At 42.8% G+C, this 26,016-nt stretch overlaps 1 protein-coding gene across 1 annotated transcript; it reads left to right on the forward strand.

Moving 5' to 3' along the window:
• The first annotated feature begins 87 nt into the window (after nucleotides 1–87).
• psmd10 (proteasome 26S subunit, non-ATPase 10) lies at nucleotides 88–26,016 on the forward strand. The gene is made up of 5 exons (XM_055644125.1): nucleotides 88–248; nucleotides 6,894–6,992; nucleotides 9,704–9,850; nucleotides 15,437–15,603; nucleotides 25,573–26,016. Exons 1-5 carry the CDS (start codon nucleotides 135–137, stop codon nucleotides 25,730–25,732), a joined length of 687 nt encoding a protein of 228 aa, XP_055500100.1. The 5' UTR covers nucleotides 88–134; the 3' UTR covers nucleotides 25,733–26,016.

The raw sequence follows: 26,016 nt of genomic DNA on the forward strand, positions 1-26,016 counted from the left end.
ACGGCTCCCAGAAGGCTTCACTCCCGGGCCCTGGATAGGAAGTGACGCGTGGTGGCGGCAGCCTGGGCCCCGGGCGCCCCCTGCCGGTTGGCAGCAGCAGCAGCAGCAGCAACACAAGGCGGTGATTCAGCAACATGGACGGCTCTGTGTCCAATGTGGAGATCTGCAACCTGGCCTATGCCGGCCACCTGGAGCAACTCAAGGCCCTCATTCTAACAGACAAGATGCTAGCTACAAAAACTGACCAAGTAAGCACAGCCACTTCACTGTTACTTTGCCCAAAGTGAGGATTCCTCAAGAAGGTGCAACCGTCTAATGTAAATTCCATTGGACATGATGGCTCACAATTGTCTGGCAAGATTCACTGCAGGACGTATCTATTGCTGAGCCACCATCAGCATTAAGTGGTTTGGACTGATGGAATATTTTGTGTTGAACAGCATCTCTGCTTGTCTTTAGCTGCTGGTATTCATTGAGTCTGTGTGGAGGAAGGAACTGCAGATTATTGTACTCTTTTGTACTCTATTGTAGTCTGAAGAAGAAACTAACCCAAAACCTATTCCTTCTCTCCAGAGACGAAGGGTTTCGGCCCGAAACGTTGCCTATTTCCTTCGCTCCATAGATGCTGCTGCACCCGCTGAGTTTCTCCAGCATTTTTGTCTACCTTCTCTCCAGAGATGCTGCCTGGCCTGCTGAGTTACTCCTGCATTTTGTGTCTATCTTCATTGAGTCTCTGGTCACCCATGAATAGCTAACTTCATGTCCATTGGGTGGCATATCTATTTATTGCTGGTTCAAAGTCGGTTTACAAACTTGCAGACATGGATCCAGTGAACAAATTTTGTGAAAATCCACGTAGTGAAAGAGCTGTATTAAAGCTTTATCAAACAATGGTATCAAGTTCAATGACATCAGTTTAGTCACAAGATGCATATGGATGTCTACTGCAAATAGATGCAGGGTGCTTTACTGGGCAGTTTAAATAGTGTTTGGGATTACTTTATTTGAGTTCCTAAATGTCAGAGTTGCAACCAGGTTCTTGTTCAGACTATTTTTGTAACAGCAAATTGGAAGAAAAGTAATGGAAAAGATATATGTGAAGCAGTTGTATATTAATATATGTATTTAGCTAGTATCTTCCATGTCTGAGTAGCCCTTTATAAGGAGAGCTAGGACATAGCTCTTTGTAACAAGATCTAGCTTGTAGTGACTCAAATCTTATTGGAATTGGTAAAAGAGCTGTGCTTCATTAGCCAAAGAACCACAAGACTGCAATGAATTGATAGCTGCTTTTTGGCTTGCAGATGAACTAACTAGTTGCCAAAAGGTTTGCTATTGCAACATTGTTACTGTCTGTGGTCAAACTAACAAACCAACTGCTAGTCCAATCAGATAATTGATTAGACAATTTAAGGTGGTCCTCCTCTATGGCCAGATTGAGGACCACCGTAAATTGGAGGAGCAGCACCTCATATTTCGCTTGGGCAGTTTGCACCCCAGCGGTATGAACATTTATTTCTCCAATTTCAGGTAGTCCCTACTGCCTCCTCCCCTTCTCAGCTCTCCCTCAGCCCACTGTCTCCGCCTCTTCCTTTCTTCTTTCCCACCCCCAACCCTCACGTCAGTCTGAAGAAGGATTTCGACCCAAAACGTTGCCTATTTCCTTCACGCCATAGATGCTGCCTCACCAGCTGAATTTCTCCAGCATTTTGTCTACCATTGATTAGACGGTGTTCTTTAAAGAAAGCAATGCATATCTTAGATACAAGTAAATGTGAGGCCAAACAGAAATTGGAGGAACAGCACCTCATATTTCGCTTGGGCAGCTTACACTCCAGTGGTTTGAAAATTGATATCTCTAACTTCAATAACCCTATTACCTTTCTCTCCGTCCCTGCCCAACTCTAGTTCTCTAAGACAAGTTTCACTATCCTCAAGCTTTTCACTGTACCTCGGTACACATGACAATGAACTTAACTATACTAATATTACTGTTTGCCTTGTTGTCACCTTCCCCTGAGCCATTCTACATTTCCTTAATCATCGTCTGCCTTGATTTGTTCTTTTCACGCTGTACCCGCTAATTCCCCCCCCCCCCCCGACTCTTAATCCGAAGAAGGGTCCTAATCCAAAACATCACACATTCCTTCTCTCCAGAGATGCTGCCTGTCCTGCTGAGTTACTCCAGTATTTTTGGTCTATCTTCACAGATTTGTATATTTTGGTTTTCCGCAATCTCACTTTTAACTATGTGATCTGTTTGGAATATTATCTCAAGGCATCAGCAATCAAAGTATTCTCCAGCAGTGCCCCTGCAACAAATTGCTTCTGATAATGAATGCAAAAGGAAATTGCATGAATTGTTTGTAGAATAAGATGTACAGGAAATCCAAATGGACATTGTCTAACCTGATCTATCAACTTAGTAATGTCAGAAATTTCTTTTGAATTAATAAGATTAAATATTGTTTTCCTGAGCTGGCTGTGAATATTATATGGGAAGAAATTTAAAGAGCATCTCTCGTTCTCCCTTCCGATATTTTTTCTAACAAAAATCAGAACAGAAAGCATCTACTCGCACAGCAGATCAGATAGATTATGTGAAGAAAGAAACAGTTAACGTTTCAAATCAATGACTTTAGTAAAATGTATTTGATCTGATCTAATGAAGTGTTACCCACCTCTCACCACAGATGCTGTCTGACCTGCCAACTATATCTTGTCTTTCTTCACTTCGGGATTTCAGCACATGCAGTGTATTTAGCTCCGAAGGAATGACACCTTGTTTGCTGGGCATTTTAAGTCTGAAGGGAATAATGATTGACTAGAATGACTAACCAACAGAATTATTAATTCAAAAGAAACTTGTATTAAAGTTTCTTGTTCTGGCTAATTTTATTTTAATTTTTGCAATTTCTAATTTATAGTGCAACATATCATGATTCAGACCTGTTGTCGGTTGCAATGTCATTGATGTGGAAAGGTTGTCCCTGAAGGCCCTGTTAAATCTCTCCTCTCTCACCTTAAGCCTATCCCCTCTTGTTTTAGACTCCTCTACTCTGGGGACGAGGAGGGGGGGGGGGGGGGGGGGGGGACTGAGGATTCACCTTATTCATGCTCCTTGTGATCTTGTACACCTCAGCCTCCAAAGAAAAAAATGTCCCAACCTTAAGGACAGCGCAGTGGTGCAACTGGTAGAGCTGCTGCCTCCCAGCGCTAGAAACACGCGTTTGATTCTGACCTCGATTGCTGTCCGTGTGGAGTTGGCATGTTATTATCTCTGTGACAACGTGGGTTTCGTCTGGTTAATTTTCCTCTGCCCCTAGGGCTTAGTATAATGGGTGAGAGAGTGTGATAACGTAGAATTATTGTGAACGGGTGGTTGATGGCTGGCATGGACTCTGTGGAATTGGAAGTTGTCGAAGTGGTGAGGGTTGTGTGAGTTGTCTCGGATGTAGTCGGAAGGGACTGGATATGAGGGGTTAAGATCCAATGAAGGTGTCTGGAGATGGGTCTGTGGGGCAGTAACAGGCAGAAACACATCCTTGCGGATTTTCGTAAAGAGAAAGAAATGGCCAGTGCAGGGTTGTGAAGGGAAGGCAATAAGTTCAGTGATGGTTGGGAGATGAGACTTGGTGTTCATCAGTGAAGTTATGGTCAAGGGGTAGGAGTGAGGAGGTATCCGAGAGCCTGCCAGACTACATCAGCGAGTTTGACGACAACATTGGGGTTGGTTCTGCGAGAGCAGAGGGCTGAACATTCAGAGGGGATGACGTTGGAGTGGGTAAGGGGAGTGGAGAGGTTTATATGGGCGATAACACAGTTGGAGATACAATGGTTGAGAGGGCCGAAGGACACTGGTTGCTCTTGATGGCTTGGTCCGCAGACAGGCAGACTAGGGGAAAAAAGAAAGGAATATCGAGTGGCGCCACGAGCGCCAGTCTCGTTAGCGTGTCTGTCCTTTCGGCTTTTTTTTGTTTTTTAGTACAGGTGCACAACCTTTTATCCAAAAGCCTTGGGACCAGACACTTTTCGTAATTCGGAATTTTTTGGTTTTCGGATTGGAAGATTTTTAGCGTAGATTTTAACGGCTGGCTCAGTGGTAGAGTGCTCGGCTCATATCCGCAAGGTCGCGAATTTGCGCCTCGATCCCGGCAGTTACTCGATCGCGAGTTTGAGTCTTCAATGTAGTTTTTTCTTGCAGAATAGGAGAGAAAACCCAGGAGAGAATAGGGAGGGTTCGGCTGGGATCATTTTCTGCGAGATAATCTTAGTGCGGGAGACAAGTGTAGGAGAGGTGTACTGACTGTGTGGGCAGAACTTTGGAAGTGATTGCCCACCATTCTCAAAAGCCGCTGTGTCTCCCTGTCCCTCCAACTCCAGAGGAATCCACTCCCCGATGGGCCGCTACGGCGACAAGTGGCAGTTCGCCCACAGCCCGAGCTGCGCCACCCCAAGAACAAGACGTACCTTGCACACCATCAGCTTCTGCCCCTACGGGGAGCGTATTCCTCTGTAGTTGGAGCGGGGCTGGGCTGGAGTTGCTGATCTGGGATCTCCGTGTTTGCTGGGGGTCGGTGTCCCGATGAGGGGGAGCAGCTCGGGCTGTGGGCGAACTGCCACTTGTCACCGTAGCGGCCCATCGGGGAGCGGCTTCTGGTGGTCCTGACGTCTTCGGCCACAGTTCCCAGTCTCAGCTCCTGTCCAGGGGGGTGGCCGGAGACGTCAGGACCAACAGGAACCCACTCCCCGATGCGCCGCTACAGCGACAAGTGGCAGTTCGCCCACAGCCCGAGCTGCGCCCCTTCATCCGCAACCCGGGTTCCTCTGGAGTTGGATCGGGGCTGGGCTAGAGGTGCTGCTGGCTGTGAGTCTCCAGGATCTCCGTGCTTGCAGTCGGTGTCCCGTTGGTCCTGACGTCTCCGGCCACCCCCCTGGACAGGAGCTGAGACTGTGAACTGTACCGCCCTTGCCCCCTCCCTTTGCAACTGCAAACAACCCCACTCCTCCCATCTGGGAAGAGGTACAGGAGCAGCAGCTGCAAAACCAGCAGGATGCTCCTCAGCTTCTTCCCACAGGCTATAAGACTGTTAAATGAACTTTCCCCCCTGCCAAGTATCGCGCACAAACACCCCGCTGCCAGTCGGAACGGCTGTTGAATGTTATTGAATGTTATTAGAGGGTTAAATTGTTCATGACATGTATTTTAACTGCTCACCTGCAAGGGCGGTACAGTTCCCAGTCTCAGCTCCTGTACAGGGGGGTGGCCGGAGACGTCACAGCCCGAGCTGCGCCCCCTCATCTGCAACCCCAAGAACAAGACGTACCTTGCACACCATCAGCTTCTGTCCCTACGTGAAGCGTGTTCCTCTGGAGTTGGAACGGGGCTGGCTGCTGCTGGCTGTGGGTCTCTGGGATCTCCGTGCTTGCAGTGGGACTGGGGGCCGGTGTCCCGTTGGTCCTGACGTCTCCAGTGACTAGTATTGTATGCTGGCATCGCCGACATGAAGACAGTGCAAAGCCCCTGCGCCGGTGCAATGGGCGGGGAACTGGAGAGGGGAGGGAAGGGGTCACACACATGGCCGGGAAGCAGAGGGGTGTAGGTGGGGCGAAACTGAAGGGAGCGACAATTTGCTGCTGCCTGCCTGCTGAGTTAAAACGTTCCCACGCAAGACTCACGATACACTGTGTATCGTGAGTCTACCGTGGGAACTTTTTAACTCAGCGGGCAGGCTGCAGCAGATTGTCAATTATTAACCCTCCCGTGAAATATACCCTCACCTTCTCTTTTATGAATGGGGATTTAGTTCCCCTTTCTTCGAGGACCGACCAGAGGTTCTGCTGTCACCTCTGCGGGCCGCCCTCGGTAAACGTCTTCAAGGACCTTTCTTCAAGGACTGAAAAAATGTCCGCTATTCGGAGCTTTTCGTTATTTGGATCTTCGGATAAAAGGTTGTGCACCTGTATGTCTAAATGTATGTTTTAGTGTGGGAATGGTGGATGATGGAGGGTTCAGCAGCGTGACTTAAACATCGCGGAGCAGGGCGATCCCTCGCCGGGATTGGCCAGAAGAAGTGCTCCGACTGCCGTCCTGCTGCCCATAACATCCTGAAGCCTCGGTCTGCGGAGCTTCTAGCAGCGTGCATGGACCGGACTTTACCATCACTGAGCGGGGTCCATCCCTTGCCGGAGAAGAGCTCCGACCTGCGGCCTATAACATCGTGAAGCCGCGGTCTCCAGTAAGAAAGTAGCCGATTCAGGAATTCCAAGCCGCGGAGTGTGTGACCCGATCAGTCCCGACCTTGAAGTTTCGATCATCCCGACGAGAGGGCTTGCGCATCGGGTGGTCCGTAGCTTCAACTACGGAGGGTGCATTGCCGTGACCATAAGGAGGAAGACTGACTGAACTTTATTGCCTTCCATCACAGTGAAGAATGTTGATTCCACTGTAGTGGATGTTTATGTTAAATTCTATTGTGTATTGTGTTCTTTTTGATTGTATGGCTACATGGTAACTCAAATGTCACTGTACCTTAATCGGACAATAAATGTGAATGTGAACTTGAATAGTTGGAACTTTTGGATCCAACTTCAATCTCTCAGAACTGCACAGCATTATATTCCCAGTTAGAGAAATAATTAAACTATCTCCATGCCCCGGTTTCAATCAATGTGACATTTGGGCGGGAAGATTATCTTGTTATCCCCTGTTTGTGGAACCTGTCAATCCTGGCTGCCTGCGTTCCCTGCATTACAGTAGTGCATGGACCACAGAGCAATCTTAAATCATGTTTGGATGGCTCTGTAAGTTATGAAGTTATTTATTTGAAGTATGTAAGCTCTCCCATGTTAAAGTGAATAGTTTGAAATCTTTTTCCTGTCTATTTGCGTAGGATAACAGGACAGCTTTACATTGGGCATGCTCAGCTGGACACAAGGACATTGTAGACTTCCTGCTACATCTTGGAGTACCAGTCGATCCTAAAGATGACGTAAGTGGAGTTAATTATATCTTCTGCAGCTATTTCTTATTATCTGTGGCTGCAGTCCATTTTAAAATCCTCCTTCACCTGTTAAATTCTTCTGTGGATATTCTGTTCCCATTTCTGTGTTTAGTATCATCCCACAATCCTCCCAATAATTCTGGTCTCCACTCTGCTTTCTGCCTACCCCAAGAGTTCTGCATCCTCTACATCTACGCTGCTTTTGTTACTGCTCAGCCGAGACCCAAGCTGGACCTACCTGTTGAGGAAGCTTCTCGTTATCAGGCCGTGTCGATTAAATGCCCTAAAATTAAATGTTTTATTATGTTTCAAAATGAAAGCCATTGTACTTTCATGGTTATATATTCTCCATTGTTAGTCCATTGATGGCACGGTGGCGCGGCGGTAGAGTTGCTGCCTTGCAGCACCGGAGTCCCGGGTTCGATCCCAATTACGGGTGCTGTCTTTACGGAGTTTTACGTTCTCCCCATGGGTTTTCTCCGAGATCTTTGGTTTCCACCCACATTCCAAAGACATACAGGGTTGTAGGTTAATTGGCTTGGTATAAAAGTAAATTTATACATTTATACCTAGTGTGTGTCGGATAGTGTCAGCATGCGGAGGTTGGCACGGACTCGGTGGGCCAAAGGGCGTGTTTCCGCACTGTATCTCTAAACTAGTCATCCAATTGTGATATTGGCTCGGTTTTTCATTGAGCATAGCTTGATTGCAGAGCATGTCCTACAGACCTGCATTTTACATTTTAAGCTCTCTTATTTTTCTTTCTTGCATGCTATAATTGCTCCCATTGACCAAAAGACCTCCTTATCCCATTCTAATTCAGCCCCCCCCCCCCTCCCCTTCTCTGCAACTTAAAACTAAAATGAAAATAAATTAAAAAAATCCAAAGCAGGAGATCTAAAATAAAAATAGAAAGTGCTAGAAATACTCAGTAGGTCAGGCCACATCTGCAGGAAGAGAGTTTTAGACATGGTGTTGGGGCTGCTCCAGCACTTTGATTTTTGGAATCCAGCGTCTGCAGTTCCTAGTTTCTGGCGTTTAAGAGTAAATTGCCCTCCTCCAGTTCCTCAAACGCAAAGGTCCTCAAAGGGTCAGAAGAAGGGTTCAGGCCCGAAACGTTGCCTATTTCCTTCGCTCCATAGATGCTGCTGCACCCGCTGAGTTTCTCCAGCATTTTTGTCTACCTTCCATTTTCTAGCATCTGCAGTTCCTTCTTGAGCCTCAAACTGAAATGTTTCTCATTCCCATCGATGCAGCCTGATCTACTGAGTGTTTCCACCACTTTCTGCTATTGTCTCGCCAAACTTAATACATTTTGCAGCTTTTTGATTTTCAAATTACAGTTATATTGCTAAGAAATTGAACAGCTTTCTTTGACATTAACTCTATTTTTAGGACTATATAATTCCAGGCCTGTCATAAGGCAAGATAACGGTCTATCTGTCATACAATATGAATGTCCTTTGTTCCAATCTCTAAACTGCAGCCAAACGCCTTCAGCACCAGCACACCCTCCACCCACACTCCAAACATGTACAGGTTTGTAGATTAATTGGCTTGGTATAAATTTTTTTTTAATTGTCCCTTGTGTAGGGTAGTAGGATGTGTGAGGATTGCTGGTCGGTGCGGACTCGGTGGGCCAAAGGGCCCATTTCCATGCTGTATCTCTAAACAAAATCAGCATTCTGTTTCTCCAATTCAAACTTATTTCTTGACTTCTCTTTGTGACCTTGCTAAGATCTAATTTTGGCCAAACAGTGAGACATGGAGGAAATATACTATCCTTTGCAGAAATCTCTTCAGTCAAATTAGACGTCCCCTCTTGCTTCTTTCCAGCTAATGCTTTGCACACAGTAATGGCCAGTAATGGTACATTAATTGAGTGCTGTAAACTGTGGGCGAGTAGTAAAATCTGGGGTGTTGGTCGGAATGTGGGCTGAAATCATCTGTGGACTGTATCTGTAGTGTTTCTCCCTGTAACTAAGACCATAAAAGAAATAAACTTGCACAGACAAGATTTAGGGCAGCATGGTGGCGCAGCAGTAAAGTCCCTGCGCCAGAGACCTGGGTTGGATCCTGGCTCTGAGGACTGGGTACAGAATTTGTACATTCTCCCTGCAACCATGTGGGTTTTCCCCAGATGCTCTGGTTTCCTCCCACACTCAAGGTATTCAGGATTGTAGGTTAATTGGCTTCGATAAAGATTGTAACTTGTCCCTAGGGTGTAGGATAGTGCTAGTGCATGGGGATCAATGGTTGGCGCGGACTCAGTGGGCTGAAGGGCGCGTTTCCGCGCTGTATCTCAACTGAACTAACCAGTTCCTTTGTCTATAATGGCAAACTGGCTAATTATGGGGGAACAAATCACATCGTACTGATCTGGGAATGTCCCTGACAGGGGTCGGTTCAAAAATCTCAGAACAAATTTTCAATTGTGCTTCATAATGTAACAAAGGATAAATAGAAGATAAAACAACAAATGTGGGACAACCAACATAAAAAGTAGAAAGTGGAAAAATGACAAGGCAGTCAGCATGTGTACATTCATTGCCAGTGATGAGGGCTGCTGTCAGATGTTTGTTGCTTTTATTCCTTTTTTGTTGTTGTCTCAATGTGTGCAATTCGATTACTTTCTGTCTCTTGGGTCCAGCATTTTATCACGCATGTGAATGATTGCTGACTGTTTTTACTCATTGCAGGTCAGCTGGACTCCCTTGCACATTGCTGCATCAGCAGGCCGCGAAGAAATCGTGAGAGTGCTGATTAGCAAAGGAGCTCAGGTCAATGCTGTCAATCAGAATGGTTGCTCCCCTCTGCATTATGCTGCATCTCGAAACAGATATGAGGTATTAGACTAACATTTTAAATAGGAGTCACTTTCTGTTTGGTCAACATCCACTTTTTATTATTGCTCTGTTTGACAATTCTCTTGAAGTAGGAAGTCGTGTCCTTATGCTTGTTTGGGTTTGAGATTTAATGTACTCTTGTGAATCTTTCGACTTGCTCATTCAGCCATAAACAGTTTAAGGTCTCTTATTCTAGTGCAAACTTCAATGCTTTTCCCCGGTGATGCCCAATGTCACATCCTCCTTCCTTAGCTACACCGGTTGTAACGTATAAATCTGCAATACCTCATTTTCTTTCCACAATATCTGCCCCAGAGTAAAACATGACAGTGATTTATAGTTCCTCCACAATCTTTCAGCCTTGATTAATGTTTCAAACCAGTATGAAAAGCATAAGGATTACTCATTTACACCAATCTATATCATCAAAGGCTTGTTAGTCATTATAGTATTTTTGATTCAAAATAAACCAGACAGATTCTAATTTGTATACTTAATAAAAGTTCAGATATTGACCACTTGACTTCCTCCTGTCTGCATTTACTCTATGACCAATTTAGCTTTTCTTTTCCACCAGAGTTGGAATGTGGTGACACAAATATTTGCAGCCCTTAGTATTTACCTAAGCAGTATCTCCATTGTGAATTGGTGTAAAACTAGACTACTCTTTTATCTGAACCTGCCCTGAACCCTGCCATTGGCCAGGGCACTTTCTGACAAGAATATGGAAACAACCTTATCCGTTTTCTTTTTGCTCTAGATTTAATTTCACATCAAATGTTGAATTCGACCTGCCAATATATATTTTCGTGAGTCGTGCTTTGGATAGTGCTGATACCAATATCTGGCTTCACAATTTAACGTTTTTGATCGACAAACTACAAGAAGCCAGAAAGGTTCATGTTTTGTAGGCCTTGTATTATTTCTGTTGCAAGTACTTAATTTTTCAGTTGTATTTAGAGCGAATGGTATTTTTAATGTTTTTAGTTGAATGAAAAAAAACTAGGAGTACTGAAGAAATATTCTTAACTAATTTGGTGAAGAATTTGATTATAATTTGTCTTTATTGATTCATTTTAGTTTTGCCTCTTTCAATTGGTTTTGCATGCCTTACTTTTTCTATTGGGTTTGCATGCCTTACTAGTATTTTTAGCTGCAAAGAATTGTAGGCTAGATAGATACAAAATGCTGGAGTAATTCAGCGGCTGAGGCAGCATCTCTGGATGGAAGGAATGGGTGACGTTTCAGGTCGAGACCATTTTTCAGACAGAGTCAGGGAGAGAGAAAACAGAGATGTGGAAGGGTAAAGGGCCTGTCCCACCAGCATGGGATTGCATGCGTCTAGCGCGACCAAACGTGGTCGCTTGAGGCCTATGGCCTCGCGGGACCGGTCCCAATTCGAACCGCGGAGGCGTATAGAGTTGTGCGGGGCTGGTCCCGACATCATACTCACCAATCAGCTGGGCAGGAGGTGGGCCGACTGAATTTGGACGTCGCACGGCGTCGGGCTGTGATGTCATCACGCAACGGCACGCCAGGCAGTGACGTCATCGCGCAACGCCATGTACTAGGCGTACGCCGTCAAGACGCTGCGCACGCCCAACGAGACGCTGCGTACGCCATCAATTCGCCTGCAGGCCGACAGACCGTTGGCGCACGGGATTTTCGGACAGTGCTCGGGTGGGCGAGGGAGTTTGTAACTTCGTAACCCATGCTTTCCCTCTCTCCGCCCCTCCCCCATCCTAGTTTTCCGACTAGCTTCACTGTCCCCTTGATTATTTTTACTGATTGTATACCTCATTGTCACCTTCCCCTCAGTTACCAATGAACCGTTCTACATTTCCTTGAACATTGTCTGCTTTGATCTGTCGTTTTCACACCTTACTCTTTCATGTCTCCCTCTCCCCTGGCGCTCAACCTGACAAAGGGTCTCGACCTCGAAACTCACCCGTTCCCTCCCTCCAGAGATGCTGCTTGTCCCCCAGAGCTACTCCAGCATTTTGTGTCCATCTTCGGTGTAAACCAGCTACTGCAGTTTCGCCCTACACATAGGAATTAGGTCTTCCTATACTTCAGTATTGCCCCTCAGGTCATAAAACCCCTCTAATTAATATATTATTCACAGTGGACTAGGTTCATTTTCATCAAAGCTCAGCATTTAGTTTCCTCTGGATTCTTTTCTTAGGCTCCTGCTTGTTTCATATTTGAGACCACATACCTCCTTTTCGGTTGCAGAAATAATTTTGATGAGTGGGAAGAGCACGTAGTAAACATAAAGCATATTTTGACAAATATTGATTTGTGCTGTATTAATATCCGAGTGACAGAAAAATCTTTTGTTCTCGGCTTCTAGTTAATAATAATCCATCTATCTTTTATTCTGCGTGTAAGAGTTACATTGTATTTTTCTGTTGATCTATAGTTCAATCTGGTCCAGGCCATTTTCTTTTACGATGGAATCTTGACTGATGGTCATTTAAAGTTGGGTGCATTATTTAAAACAACTGACCTATTTATCAGTTGGAAAGATGCAGTCCATGATAGCTCATTGGTATCAAAACCCAATTATACATCAGACATTATATGCATATTGTAGAAACAAAGAACTGCAGGTGCTGCTTTACAAAAATAGATATAAGGCACTAGAGTAACTCTGGAAGCATCTCTGGAGAACATGGATAGGTGACGTTTTGGTCACAAATCTTCTCCACAGTTGCTGCCTGACCTGCTGAGTAACTCTAACAGGATGAAAACTAAACAGATTTCAGGAGGCAATTTCTACAAAAAATTGCGTTGTCTCGTGTATACTTGAACATTATTTTTTTGCAAACTTATTTTCCTCAATGATGTTCATTGAAATGGTGCATGTCTATATTTTGGAATGAAAAGGCACACATTTTTGAATAGCAGCACCAAATATGTGTGAACCATATACCAACTTTACTCCTTTCAGTGAAAAAGTAGTTGCATACTCTGGCAAGCAGGAGATGCTGTAGTATGGGATTTTGAAATCAGCCCGATCTGTTTTATATTAAAGCCGTCTGTTCAGCAAGCATTTTATATCTTTTATTTTGACAGATAATGGATTTTTTATTGCAGCTATTTCCAGTAGTTGTGTGGGAGGGTGATTGTTATCTAGTTGCTAATGAGATTTAACTGTCTCTTTGCTAATCCTTTACTGTAAAACAAATGCTGTTTGGGGGGAACTATCTCGCATGCCAATGCTCAACTTCATTCTTTAATCAAAGTTAAGCTAACATTTCCGGTTCATCTATTGATCTGAAACATTATCTCTGTCTTTCTCTCCACAACAGCTGCTTTACCTGCGGAATGTTTCCATCACCTATTTTAGATTTCCTCAGCGTTTTACTTGCGTCTTTGCACTTTAAAATATTTATAGCTGTAAAGCAGCGCTTCTTATAGAACGGCACCAATCTGTTTTCTCTAACTGGTTTCTGTGTGCACTTTGTTTTCACACTATCATGGTGTACCTTATTGAGATTAACTGAATACTTATTGTCGTTGCTGGGTTTTTTTATTTTTATTTTTTTATTTTATTAGAAGTTAATACAGCACAAAACAGTACAGTGGAACCTAATTTTAGGTGCCAACTATGTAATACCGTAATCCATTCTATGTACAACCTCTAGTTTTATGTTATGAGAAGGAAGTAAGCAAGACAAGAAAAAGAAAACAATAGAAAGAGGAAAAAGTGGAAAAATAGATGGTAGAGAGTAGAAAAACGTGAAGTGTGTATATAAAAAATAAAAAAGGAAGAGAGAAAGTGGAAAGTAGAAATAGAAGAGAAAGCCCCTTAAAAGAGAATTTTTCAAATCTGTATTCGGAGATGTAGATCTATCCGCGTCATGAACTGAAATCAGCAATCTTTACGGTACAGCTGCATCACATGATTCCAAAAAGTCGATGAAAAGGATATTAGTCGGAGTCTCATTTCTTCAAGGCGTGCTATGTCCATCATATTCCTAATCCACATTTTAACAGTTGGTGTGGTTGTGTTTTTCCAAAATTTAAGTATCAATTTCTTTCCAATTATTAACCCATAATTTAAAAAAACATTTTGATCTTTATTTAAATTGGTATCTTCTCCTATTATTCCAAATATAATCCATTCCGTTTTGGGTTCTATTCTTGACTTGAAAAGCTTTGTAAATATATCAAATATCACTCCAAAATTTATTCAACTTTGTACATCCTACAAATGAGTGTGTTATATTAGCGTTTTGAAACAAACATTTATCGCATCTGGGAGAGACGTTTGGATAAAATTTATTCAACCTCGTTTTTGAATAATATAGTCTATGTAATAATTTGAATTGAATTAAATTATGTCTTGCATTAATAGAACAGTTCTGTGTATTCATCAAATACTTTTCCCATCTATCCTTCGAGATCTTTATCATTAGCTCATGTTCCCAATCTTCCCTTAATGCTTCTGTTGAGGGTGATTCTCTATTTAATATATTATTATAAAAGTATGATATTAATTTTTGTGAATCAGCCTTAATATTCATTGCTTCTTCTAAAGGATCTAAAAATATAGTTTGAAATCTATGTGTATATTTCTTCATAAAGTCACATACCTGTATATATTTAAAATATTGATTATCCTTCAATTTAAATTTTAATTTTAATTGTTGAAATGATAACAGTTTGCCCACTTCATACATATCCCCTACTTTCCTAATCCCCAGTCTATCCCATTGTTGATATGTGTTGTCGATGAGAGAAGGTTTGAATGCGGGGTTGTTCAATAGTGGGGTTAGTACTGATAAAATATTTAATTTCAAGGATACTTTTATTTGTTTCCAAATTCTTATTATATTGTGAATAATTGGGTTCTTATATATTATACTATTCAATTTTATCGGTGAGAGCAGGATCGTTCCTATATCGTGCGGATAGCACTCCTCTTTCTCCATTCTTATCCACTCCAACTGCTGAGTGGAACTATCCAGCCAGTACATTATGTTCTTAATATGCACTGCCCAGTAGTAATACATAAAGTTAGGTAATGATAAACCCCCAACTTCTTTAGATTTGCACAAATGCTTTCGTTGAATTCTATGTGTTCTGTAGTCCCATATAAAATTAGTGATAGTGGAATCTAGTTTTTTGAAAAAATATTTTGGAATATATATTGGGATCGCTTGAAACAAATATATTAATTGTGGTAAGAAAGTCATTTTTATAGCGTTAATTCTACCTATCAATGAGAGCGGAAGCGTTTTCCAAAATTTAATCGTATCATTCAGTTTATTTAATAGTGGTATAAAATTGGCACTAAATAATGATTTGTGTCTTCTCGTAATTTGAATACCCAGATACTTGAATTTTTCTGTTGCAATTTTGAAGGGGAATTTTAGTAAGTGTCTCGAATCCTGTGGTTTTAAAGACATAATTTTGCTTTTATTAACTGAATACTTATTGTCGTTGCTGTTACATGAGATGTGTCTTTAAGTGTTACATGCAATCTGTAAAGCTGCAGCAGGTAAAATTGGTTTTGTTTCTTTTCCCATCCAGTGCATATGGCAAATGAACACTTTTGACTTGATTCCCTTGATTTAGATCGCAAGCATGTTATTAGAGAATGGAGCTGGCCCCAATATTACGGATAACATCCACTCTACTCCTTTGCATAGAGCTGCAGCGAAAGGAAATTTCCACATGGTCCAGCTTCTACTGAAGCACAGAGCCTCTACAAACCTCCAGGATCTGGAGGGAAACACGCCACTGTAAGTTCAAACTCTATTATCAGGAGGAGGTCATACGAGATAAATGTATTGACAAATAAGGGTCAAACCTGAAGTAGCTTCAGGAACTTTAGGTTCTCGCTTATTCCTGCGTTTGTCATCGGTATACGTGTAACAAATAATAGGGATTTTAAACATCTTGCAAATATCAATTTGGTGTATGTTTCAGTATCATTCATTTAAAACGGATTTTATGAAAAGTTAATGTTTTCTGTTAAGATTATTCCTGTTAGAAAGGGAGTTAGCAAACATGGTGCAGCGGAGAGTTATTTTTGTCATGAATGATTTTATACTGCAAATTTGAAAGCAATCATTGAATCTCTGGGATATAATGAAAAGAGATTGAAAATACCCCCAAATTACAGCACCGTTCTTCCTTCCCATAAACTGATTACACTATAATAGCCTTGCCCCGTCACATCCACTATAGTATTCCACGGAAGATCTACAAATGGGATTTAAAGGTTTAAATCCTCTGTATACATGGGTTCTTAAACTGTCATGTGAGGGTGATTTGTTTTTTTAATACATGTATTGCTTTAGAAATTTCATGTTACTTCAGAACTGCACTTTCATCTCTAACTTTCTACTTGTGCACATAATTCAATCCCAGGCATTTTCTGAATAAGCAAGTAAACTCTGAAAACATGTTCTGTTTACTTGAAATTTAAATTCTGCCTTGTGGGCATTTAGTGGTGCATTTGATCTATGTAAACCATGCTCAGGTTTCCAGCAGTACTCTTTTGTTGCCCATTTTAAATTTCCCTCTAGGGTCCAGATGGGCCACTCTCCTAAACACTGCAGCTCCTCTGGTGAGAGTAGCGGTATGAATATTGATTTCTCTCACTTCAGATATCCCCGGGCATTCCCTCTCTATCCCTCCCCCATCCAAGTCTCACCAGCTTCTCATTTTCACCCCATAAACAGCTAACAATGGCCTGTTTCCTTTATCATTGTTACTTTTTTGCATATCTTTCATTCATTGTTCTTTATCTCTCCACTGTCCATATCTCTCGTTTCCCTTATCCCTAACCAGTCTGAAGAAGGGTTTCACCCGAAACATCACCCATTCCTACTCACCAGAGATGCTGCCAATCCTGCTGCGTAACTCCAGCTTTTTGTGCCTATCTTTGGTTTAAACCAGCATCTGCCAGCAACCGACTTCATCCACTTCACCACCAACTTCCATCCGGCACTCAAATACACCTGGACTATTTCTGACACTTCCCTACCATTCCTTGACCTCACTATCTCCATCGCAGGTGAGAGACTTCTGACCGACATCCACTACAAACCCACTGACTCCCATGGCTATCTGGACTACACGTCTTCCCACCCTGCCCCCTGTAAGGACTCCATCCCCTACTCCCAATTCCTCTGCCTACGTCACATCTGTTCCCAGGATGAGGCGTTCCACACCAGGGCATCTGAAATGTCCTAATTCTTCAGGGAACGGGGATTCCCCTCCTCCACTATAGATGAGGCTCGCACCAGGGTCTCTTCCATACCCCGCAACACTGCTCTCTCTCCCCATCCCCGCACTCGCAACAAGGGCCGAGTCCCACTAGTCCTCACCTTTCACCCCACTAGCCGTCACATACAACAAATAATCCTCCGCCATTTCCGCCACCTCCAACGTGACCCCACCACTCGCCACATCTTCCCATCTCCCCCAATGTCTGCCTTCCGCAAAGACCATTCCCTCCGCAACTCCCTTGTCAATTCTTCCCTTCCCTCCCGTACCACCCCCTCCCCGGGCACTTTCCGTTGCAACCGCAAGAAATGCAACACCTGTCCCTTTGCCTCCTCCCTCGACTCCATTCAAGGACCCAAGCAGTCGCTCCAGGTGCGACAGAGATTCACCTGTATCTCCTCCAACCTCATCTACTGCATCCGCTGCTCTAGATGTCAGCTGATCTACATCGGTGAGACTACGCGGAGGTTGGGCGATCGTTTCACCGAACACCTCCGCTCGGTCCGCAAGAACCTATCTGACCTCCCTGTGGCTCAGCACTTCAACTCCTCTTCCCATTCCCAACCCAACCTTGCTGTCCTGGGTCTCCTCCATTGCCAGAATGAGCAACACCGGAAATTGGAGGAACAGCACCTCATATTCCGCTTGGGGAGCCTGCATCCGGCGGGCATGAACATTGAATTCTCCCAATTTTGTTAGCCCTTGCTGTCTCCTCCCCTTCCTTAGCCCTCGAGCTATCTCCTCCCAGCCCTCGGGCTCCTCCTCCTTTTTCCTTCCTTCTCCCCGCCACCCCCCTATCAGTCTGAAGAAGGGTTTCGGCCCGAATCGTTACCTATTTCCTTCGCTCCATAGATGCTGCTGCACCCGCTGAGTTTCTCCAGCATTTTTGTGTATCTGCAGTTCCTTCTTGCACAGTCACATTGGGCAGGAAGGTATTGTGATATATTTCTAAGTAAGGGTAGTGTATATCCATATTAACCTTATGACAACCTTCTGCACTGTTATTCAATCCATTGCATCCATGCCAACTCATAAACAGAGCTGCCAAGTAGTACTGATTTTCTGTATTTTGTACGGAGATGCTATAAGAATACTGATGTATGATTTTGAGTTATTAAATATGGATTTTTTTTTTTTTTAAATCGGCCCGACTTCCTGTTTCATTAACATACCACTCGCCAATGGAAATGTAATAACCTGGTTAAATTGACAAGATCTTGCCGATCTTAAAAAATGCAAGGATATAAAAAGTCATACAGTACCTCTAAAAATTATAGCAGATTAAATCTATTAGTATTTTAAATTTCAAGATCTGGATGATTATTTTTGTAAGCTTTGATCTGCCTGTCCCGCTCCAGGTTTAAACAGTTTAACTCGTGGGAATTTAAACGAAGAGCTGTCGGCTACAGCACTGTAGGTTCTAAATATAGCGCTACCGGCTGGAGCGCTGTGGGCTTTAAACATAACGCTAGGGGCTTCACACAGCGCTATGCGTCACAGACTGTTCGGGAAAATTCTTGTATTACAATGACTCTTTGGAATTCTCTTTCTCGGTGGAAGTTGAGCCTTTGCTTGTTTTTCAGGCACTGGTAGAATTCTGGGTAAGCCTAGTGGTGAAAGGTTACCAGTGGGATTGCAGTTACATTGGGATTTGCCTTGATTTTACAGAACGGTGGATGGGCTCAAGGAGGAGGGGTGGAGAGGGAGATGAGAGAGGGAGGGATGGAAGGAATAAGGGCAGGAGAAAAGAAGGAAGGGGAGGGAGAGAGGGGAACGAGGGAGGGAGAGGGAGGCTTCCAAAATGGCTTCTAGGTCATCATCTGGTGCTAAAAGCAGGAAGCAGCCGTTCAAACAGCAGTATACAAAGAGATGGCAATGAATGCACTGTCAAGTAAGGTGCGTAGAAGACGTGTCAATTGGTAGCAAAGTTATGCATTCTTGTACTCTTACATGGGTATGACCGCACATTTTTCTTTTAACAAAATGGCACCGCATAAAAACACTGATTTCCTCAGCAAAATGCTGATTTTCAGCTACTAGAATACTGAAATGCTCTGACAAAATTTGGCAGCTCTGCATAAGGGAGAGCAATCCCATTCGTACCATTTCCCTCTTACAGCATTCCCCACTCCCCAACCCAATCATGATTTCCTCTAACCTATATGTGAGGCATAAGGGATATCTGTTATTATTGTAAGCTTTGATCTGCCTGTCCCGCTCCAGTTTAAACAGAGTGCTGTCAGTTTAACGCGTGCCGAGTGGTGGAGTTTGGCAAATGCTATTAGAGTAGCCTTGGCGAACAACTGGTGGTGTAGTCTCGCAGCGGTAGAGTTGCTGCCATACAACACCAGAGACCTGGGCTCGATCCTGATTATGGGTGCTATCTGTAAGGACTTTGTTCTCCATGTAACTGGGTTTTCTCCGGGTGCTCTCCTTTCCTCCCACACACCAAAGACATGCAGGTTTGTAGGTTAATTGACTTCTGTACATTGTAAATTGTCCCTAGTGTGTAGGATATGGGGTGATCACTAATCATCAACGACATGGTGGGCCGAAGGGCTTGTTTCCACGCTGTAGCTCTAAAGTAAAGACCAATGCACTGCACTTGTAAACAGTAAGTATTGCAGCCATGATGTAGTGGCAGAATGAATCATTGGGGTTGTGGATGATGGGTGGTCAAAGAAAATAACGTAAGCCTTTGAACACATTTGCTACAAAATGTTAAAATATTTTTTCAACTCCTTTTGTCAGCCCTGTAAGAATTATGCTTTACATGAGCAAAGCCCCACACTGACAATGTTTTCTCAGGATTAAAGAGGGAACTGCAGATATTTGCTCAGGCATGCTATTTAAAAAAAAAGGCAACAACAAATCACATGGCTGCTTGTAAACTAGATTATTGAGTAGGATTTTTCAAAATATTTTATTTGCTCATTTTAATCTAACCATGGTGAAAATGTCTAATTTAGAAGTAATTATTTTGTGATCATTAGATTTTGTTTACTTGTCATTATGTTGGTCCTGTGCCAACCAACACATTGTGATTATAAGCTTTTAGCTGCTATGTATTTCAGACACCAGACTGCATCATCCTTTAGGCAGCCGAGTGGTGTGGCTAGTAAAGCTGCTGTGTCACTGCTCCAGCAAAACCCTGATACCCAACCCTCACCTTCTCTCTGTGTGGACATTGCACATTCTCCTTGTGACCACATATTGTTTGGTTTCCTCTCCCATTCCAAAAATGCAGGTTGATAGGTCAATTACGTTGCAAATACATTGTAGTGTGGAGGAATTAATCGAGGTATAAAACTAGTCGGGGTAAGATTTGTATAAAAAGGACAAAAAGATATATTTGCTGGCAGACATAAATGCTGGAGAAACTCAGTGGGTGAGGCAGCATCTATGGAGCGAAGGAAATGGGCAACGTTTCGGGCCGAGACCCTTCTTCAGACTCATGCTGCCTCGCCCGCTGAGTTTCTCCAGCATTTTTGTCAGGTCTGAAGAAGGGTCTCGACCCGAAACGTTGCCTATTTCCTTCGCTCCATAGATGCTGCCTCACCCGCTGAGTTTCTCCAGCATTTTTGTCTACCTTCGATTTTCCAGCATCTGCAGTTCCTTCTTAAACAAAAGATAGTTGCTGGTCAGTAAGGACTAGGTAGGATGATGGACCTGTTTCTTTGCTATTATCTCTCTGACTCCATGACCATTTCTGAGTGCATGCATTTACCTTCTACCAGTTGGGCTCTGCCTTTTCTTGTTAATTATACAAGTAAAGCATTTCAAGGCCCAAATGGAAACAGAAATTTACAATTGCAGTTCAGCTTCCCAGCTTTTCAGATGCCTGATCAAACAGTTCCCAGCTTTCTTCAGATGCCTGAGCAAAGCTGAGTTGTGTTTCGGAGAGTTAACTTTAGGTTTAAAATGGAGGTCTCTGAGAGATCGAAGACGTAAGGAGCTGCAGATGCTGGAATTGTGAGCAAAATTGTGAGGGACCTAGTAGGTCAGCCGGCATCTGTGACGGGAATGGACAGGCAATGTTTCCGTTTCGGACACTTCTTCTCACAATGTAGTAGGGGGGGAAAGAGCTGGAAAAGAGAGGTGGGGGTGGGAACAAAGCCTGACAAATAATCACAGGTGGGGAGCAGTGAGGGAGAACCTTGCAGCAAATTAGGAAAGGTGTCCAGGTATCAAGGAAATGAGTCTAAAAAGGCATGGCTAATGATTTAATCTATTATGATTAATATACAAGCAGTTGGATCCTATGATTTGTATTTGTACAACCATGGGGCCTTCTCTTCTTCACTGAAGTTTAGTTTAGAGATACAACGCGGAAACAGGCACTTCAGCCCACCGAGTCCGCACCAACCAGCGATCCCCGCACTATCCTACACTCGGGACAATTTACATTTTATACCAAACCAATTAATCTGCAGACCTGTACATCTTTGCATTATGGGAGGAAACCGAAGATCTCTGAGAAAACCCACGCAGTTCACGGCAAGAACATACAAAACTCTGTACCTGCAGTCAGGATCGAACCCGGGTCTCTGGCGCGGTAGGGCAGCAACTCTACCGCTGCGCCACCATGCCACCCACTTAAATTAAATTACGTGTTTCCCCAAGTGGATTGTAATTGCAACCACTTTCAAGTTGATTCATATTCCTCCAGAAAATCACTTGGGTGCTTCTAGTCACTTTTCATCCATGTTGGTGTGACATCATTTCTGATCATTTGTCTGTTAGATTACCATTGGACTTTGCTGAAACAGCTTGGTCTTCATTGTGCATTATAAATTGGATCCCAATGTGTTACGTCCAATGCACCTTTTGGACTATGAATACAAAAAGGTAGTAATTATGGTGTGGCTTCATATGTTTAACATATCAGTAATCCCCTGTCAATTCCAAACCTTTAATTTCCAATGGGACACTCTATTTTTGCTTGCAAGATAAACCTCAGATAGTGATTTTTATTTTTTAATTGTAAAGGAACTTTCAGGTGGATTTACATATGGAGGTTGGCAAATCCTGTGAGGACATTCTACCTAATGTCTTTTACAAGGGCTTTATATATTACAAAGTCAATTTATTTATGAAGAGAGCGAGCTCACTTTGATGGAAGCAGGGATAATAGAAGAGTATTAAAGTTGGGCGTCTAAGCATTTGTCCAAATATGTTAGATCAGATTCAAATTCAACTTTAATTGTCATTGTCAGTGTACAGTACAGAGACAACGAAATGCATTTAGCATCCCCCTGGAAGAGCGACATAGCATATGATTTGAATAAATATTTACATTAGCATATATACAGACATAGTGTTTTTCCTGTGGGAGGAGTGTCCGGGGGAGGGGGGGGGGCTGATTGGCAGTCACTGAGGTACATTGTTGAGTAGAGTGACAGCCGCCGAGAAGAAGCTGTTCCTGGACCTGCTGGTCCGGCAACGGAGAGACCTGTAGCACCTCCCGGATGGTAGGAGGGTAAACAGTCCATGGTTGGGGTGAGAGCAGTCCTTGGCGATGCTGAGTGCCCTCCGCAGACAACGCTTGCTTTGGACAGACTCAATGGAGGGGAGCGAGGAACTGTCGATGCGTTGGGCAATTTTCACCACCCTCTGCAAGGCCTTCCGGTTGGAGACAGAGCAGTTGCCATACCATACTGTGATACAGTTGGTAAGGATGCTCTAGATGGTGCAGCGGTAGAAGTTCACCAGGATCTGAGGAGACAGATGGACCTTCTTCAGTCTCCTCAGGAAGAAGAGACGCTGGTGAGCCCTCTTGATCAGAATGGAGGTATTGTGGGTCCAAGAGAGGTCATTGGAGATGTTAACACCCAGGAACCTGAAGCTAGAAACATGTTCCACCTCCATCCCATGTTAGGTGGTATTCTAATGTAACATTTTGTCAAATTCTTTGAATTCTAGCATTGAGTTTTCCTGAAGGAAGGAAATAGATGTCAACGTTACGGTTCTTGCACTATATGAATTGCTTCGACACAGGTCGGCTTTGCTTGGGCCTCTGAAGAAAGCTTTGCAATCTTTCTTAAACTGAACTGGATTTGTAAATTTCTGTTTCAATTTGGGCCTGGGAATGATTTACTTACTTGTATAATTGACAAGAAAAGGCAGACCCAATTTGCAAAAGGCATCAAATGCCTGCTCCAGAAATTGTCAGAGTCCTAGAGAGATAAAAGCCTGGAAACAGGTCCATCGTACTACCGAGTCCATACCAACCAACAACTATCTTTATGTTTTTTGTATGCGAATCTTACCCTAACTAATTTTATTCCTCCATCAATTCCCCCTCACGTCCACAGTTTATTCCCAGCTATTATCAGGCAGCTGAATCATTCTCTCACCAATTAGAGAGGGGTCCTGACCTACCATCTACCTCATTGGAGCCCCTTGGACTATTTTTTACAGGACTTTATTTTGCACTAAACGTTATTCCCTTATTCTGTATCTGTACATTGTGGGCGGCTTGATCATGTAGTGTCTTTTCGCTGACAGGATAGCACACAACAAAACTAGCTTTTCACTGTACCACGGTACTTGACAATTATAAATTAAACTAAAGTATTTACATACTGATATTGATGTAGTGGAAACAAGAATAAATATAGTGACTAATGGTTCAAAATTAATGAAACGGGTTAAACAAGCTATAAATTTGATTTTGTGTCGTGCCTGTTATTTATCACAGTTCAAGTTACTGGTCATTATCAGTTCTGTATAAACTATTGAGCTCCCTAATCTTGTGGTGATAAATTTCAATTGTATTTTTCTGGAGAACTGTTGAGAAAATCGTGCTGATAATGTCCAATTGAGTTTAATGGGGCTGGTGTTTTTTTTTAATTTTTTTTAATTATCTTTAATTTTTAAATATTCATTTATTTTTAAGTCATTTCGATGGACACCATTATTCAAACTATGAAAGGGAACATGGAAGCTGCGATAAATCTCACTTTTCAGTTCACTTTGTACAGGGGACATTCATCTTATGAATTATTTTAAAATAAAATAACATCCACTGTGCCCTATTTATAGATGCATTGTAATATTCCACTATCAAAAAAAAATCTTAACAAGGTTAAAATATCAGCTAGAGTGTTAAACTGTATGAGAACATGATAAAAATCTTGTTGAAACGTGGCTGGTTCTGTGTGGTTGTTAACATTGTATGCTGCATTTTGATAACTTTGTCACTGACACTCGACAAGCCTTCATCCTTCATATGTTGCAGTCTGGCCACTTTAAACCAAGTTTGAGGACTTTGATATTAAAGTATCATCTCCAGAGGTTTCATTCAAATAGAGACATAATATTTTACTCCCAAATATTCTACTAAACGGATTCCCTCTGACACAACAAGTCCCTAGATCCTGCACACCGATGAAACATAACATTCACTGCAACATTTAGTATTCTAGTGTAGATAGAGGCAAAAATCTGGAGTAATTCAGCGGGACAGGCAGCATGTCTGGAGAGAAAGAATGGGTGACGTTTTAGGTCAAGACCCTTCTTCAGACTTTTGTGTCTTCGGTTTAAACCAGCATATGCAGATCCTCCCTATACATCTCTGTACTGTGCTGTGTAACATTAAAAATATATATTTTAAAGACACTTGGCGCATTAATTGGGATAACATTCAATAATCCAGAAATCTGCCAGTCTGACATATCTGAGTTCTGTGCGTGCCAGGTTAGAGTTTCCTTGGGGTTTTTTTCGTATAGAGATATCTATATGGATCTGGCAAATTCTTAAGAAAGATGTGCTTTATTTAGAAGCTCATAAAGTTCCAACTATTTCCTTGTGTTTTGAACTACTTATGAGACTGTCTGAGGTTTTTCTTGGGTGAATCGTGTGGCTAAGAAGGCATTAGTGGCCATCCTTGAATAAACACAGCAATCAAACTGCTGGTGGTCTCCCTTGCTGTTGCCAACTTTGTGTAAATAAGTACATCTGGAATTAATGAAAGCCAGCATAACAGTAACCAGAAAACACTAAATTGCCATGTGGTTCACTAATGTCCTACAGAGAAGGAAATCTGTCATCCTCAAATGCTCCAGCTAATGTGCAACTTCAAACTTCAATGTGGTTCACTCTGGATAGTCTCCTTAGTTCAGGAGCATTTAAAATGTGAACATTTAATGCTGACCCTGGCTGCAGGATCCACATCCTGTGCACAAATAAATAAAACTGCTAACCACAGTGCCCCTCCCCCTGCTTCGTGGACGTAAGCCGACTAACACATACACTTGAAGACTGAATAAAAACAAATGTTAACATATCTTGTATATAAATTGTAGCAGAGGTGAATTATCTGTGAATTTGAAAAAAAAAGACTGAATTCTCCATATTTATGTTAGTTAACTACTGCTGTAAACTCTGGCAATCAGCAAAGAGGATGTTGTAGGTCATGTTTTTTCCGTACTATATTTGGGATGTAAATTAAGACTGTTTTAAACTTTTCCTTTCAGACATTTAGCATGTGACGAAGAACGGGTTGAAGAAGCCAAGCTGTTGGTGGAGAACGGAGCAAGTATTTATATTGAAAACAAAGAAGAAAAGACGCCTCTGCAAGTGGCTAAAGGTGGACTTGGCCTGCAGTTGCGTAGGATAGTAGAAGGTTCAAATTAAACTTGCTGCAGAAGATCAGTATCAACTTGCATTTACCTCAAAACACTGACTTAGAACAAGATGGGGGGGGGGAAGGGAACGGGAACATTTGTGTATTGCATGCTTCGTTTTCCATACAATGTACTACTCGATAGTACATTACCTGAAACGCCTGTAGAATTTAGGCTAGTGTGTGAAGTCTCACTGGCACGATGTTCTGCAAATGTGAAACTGCCTGTTGTTAAGCAACCTGCTAAAGCAGTGATAGCAGCTGAGATGGATGAATAAATCCCCTCTTATTTTTA

Source organism: Leucoraja erinacea, chromosome 12, assembly GCF_028641065.1.
Source record: "Leucoraja erinacea ecotype New England chromosome 12, Leri_hhj_1, whole genome shotgun sequence".
NCBI classification, from domain to species: Eukaryota; Metazoa; Chordata; class Chondrichthyes; order Rajiformes; family Rajidae; genus Leucoraja; species Leucoraja erinaceus.

What these genes read in the sequence shown, in the direction of transcription:
- psmd10 (XM_055644125.1), top strand. Translation starts at nt 135, where the DNA reads ATGGACGGCTCTGTGTCCAATGTGGAGATCTGCAACCTGGCCTATGCC. An exon ending in TAGCTACAAAAACTGACCAA is followed by an intron (nt 249 to 6,893) that starts GTAAGCACAGCC and finishes CTATTTGCGTAG; the next exon opens with GATAACAGGACAGCTTTACA. An exon ending in CAGTCGATCCTAAAGATGAC is followed by an intron (nt 6,993 to 9,703) that starts GTAAGTGGAGTT and finishes TACTCATTGCAG; the next exon opens with GTCAGCTGGACTCCCTTGCA.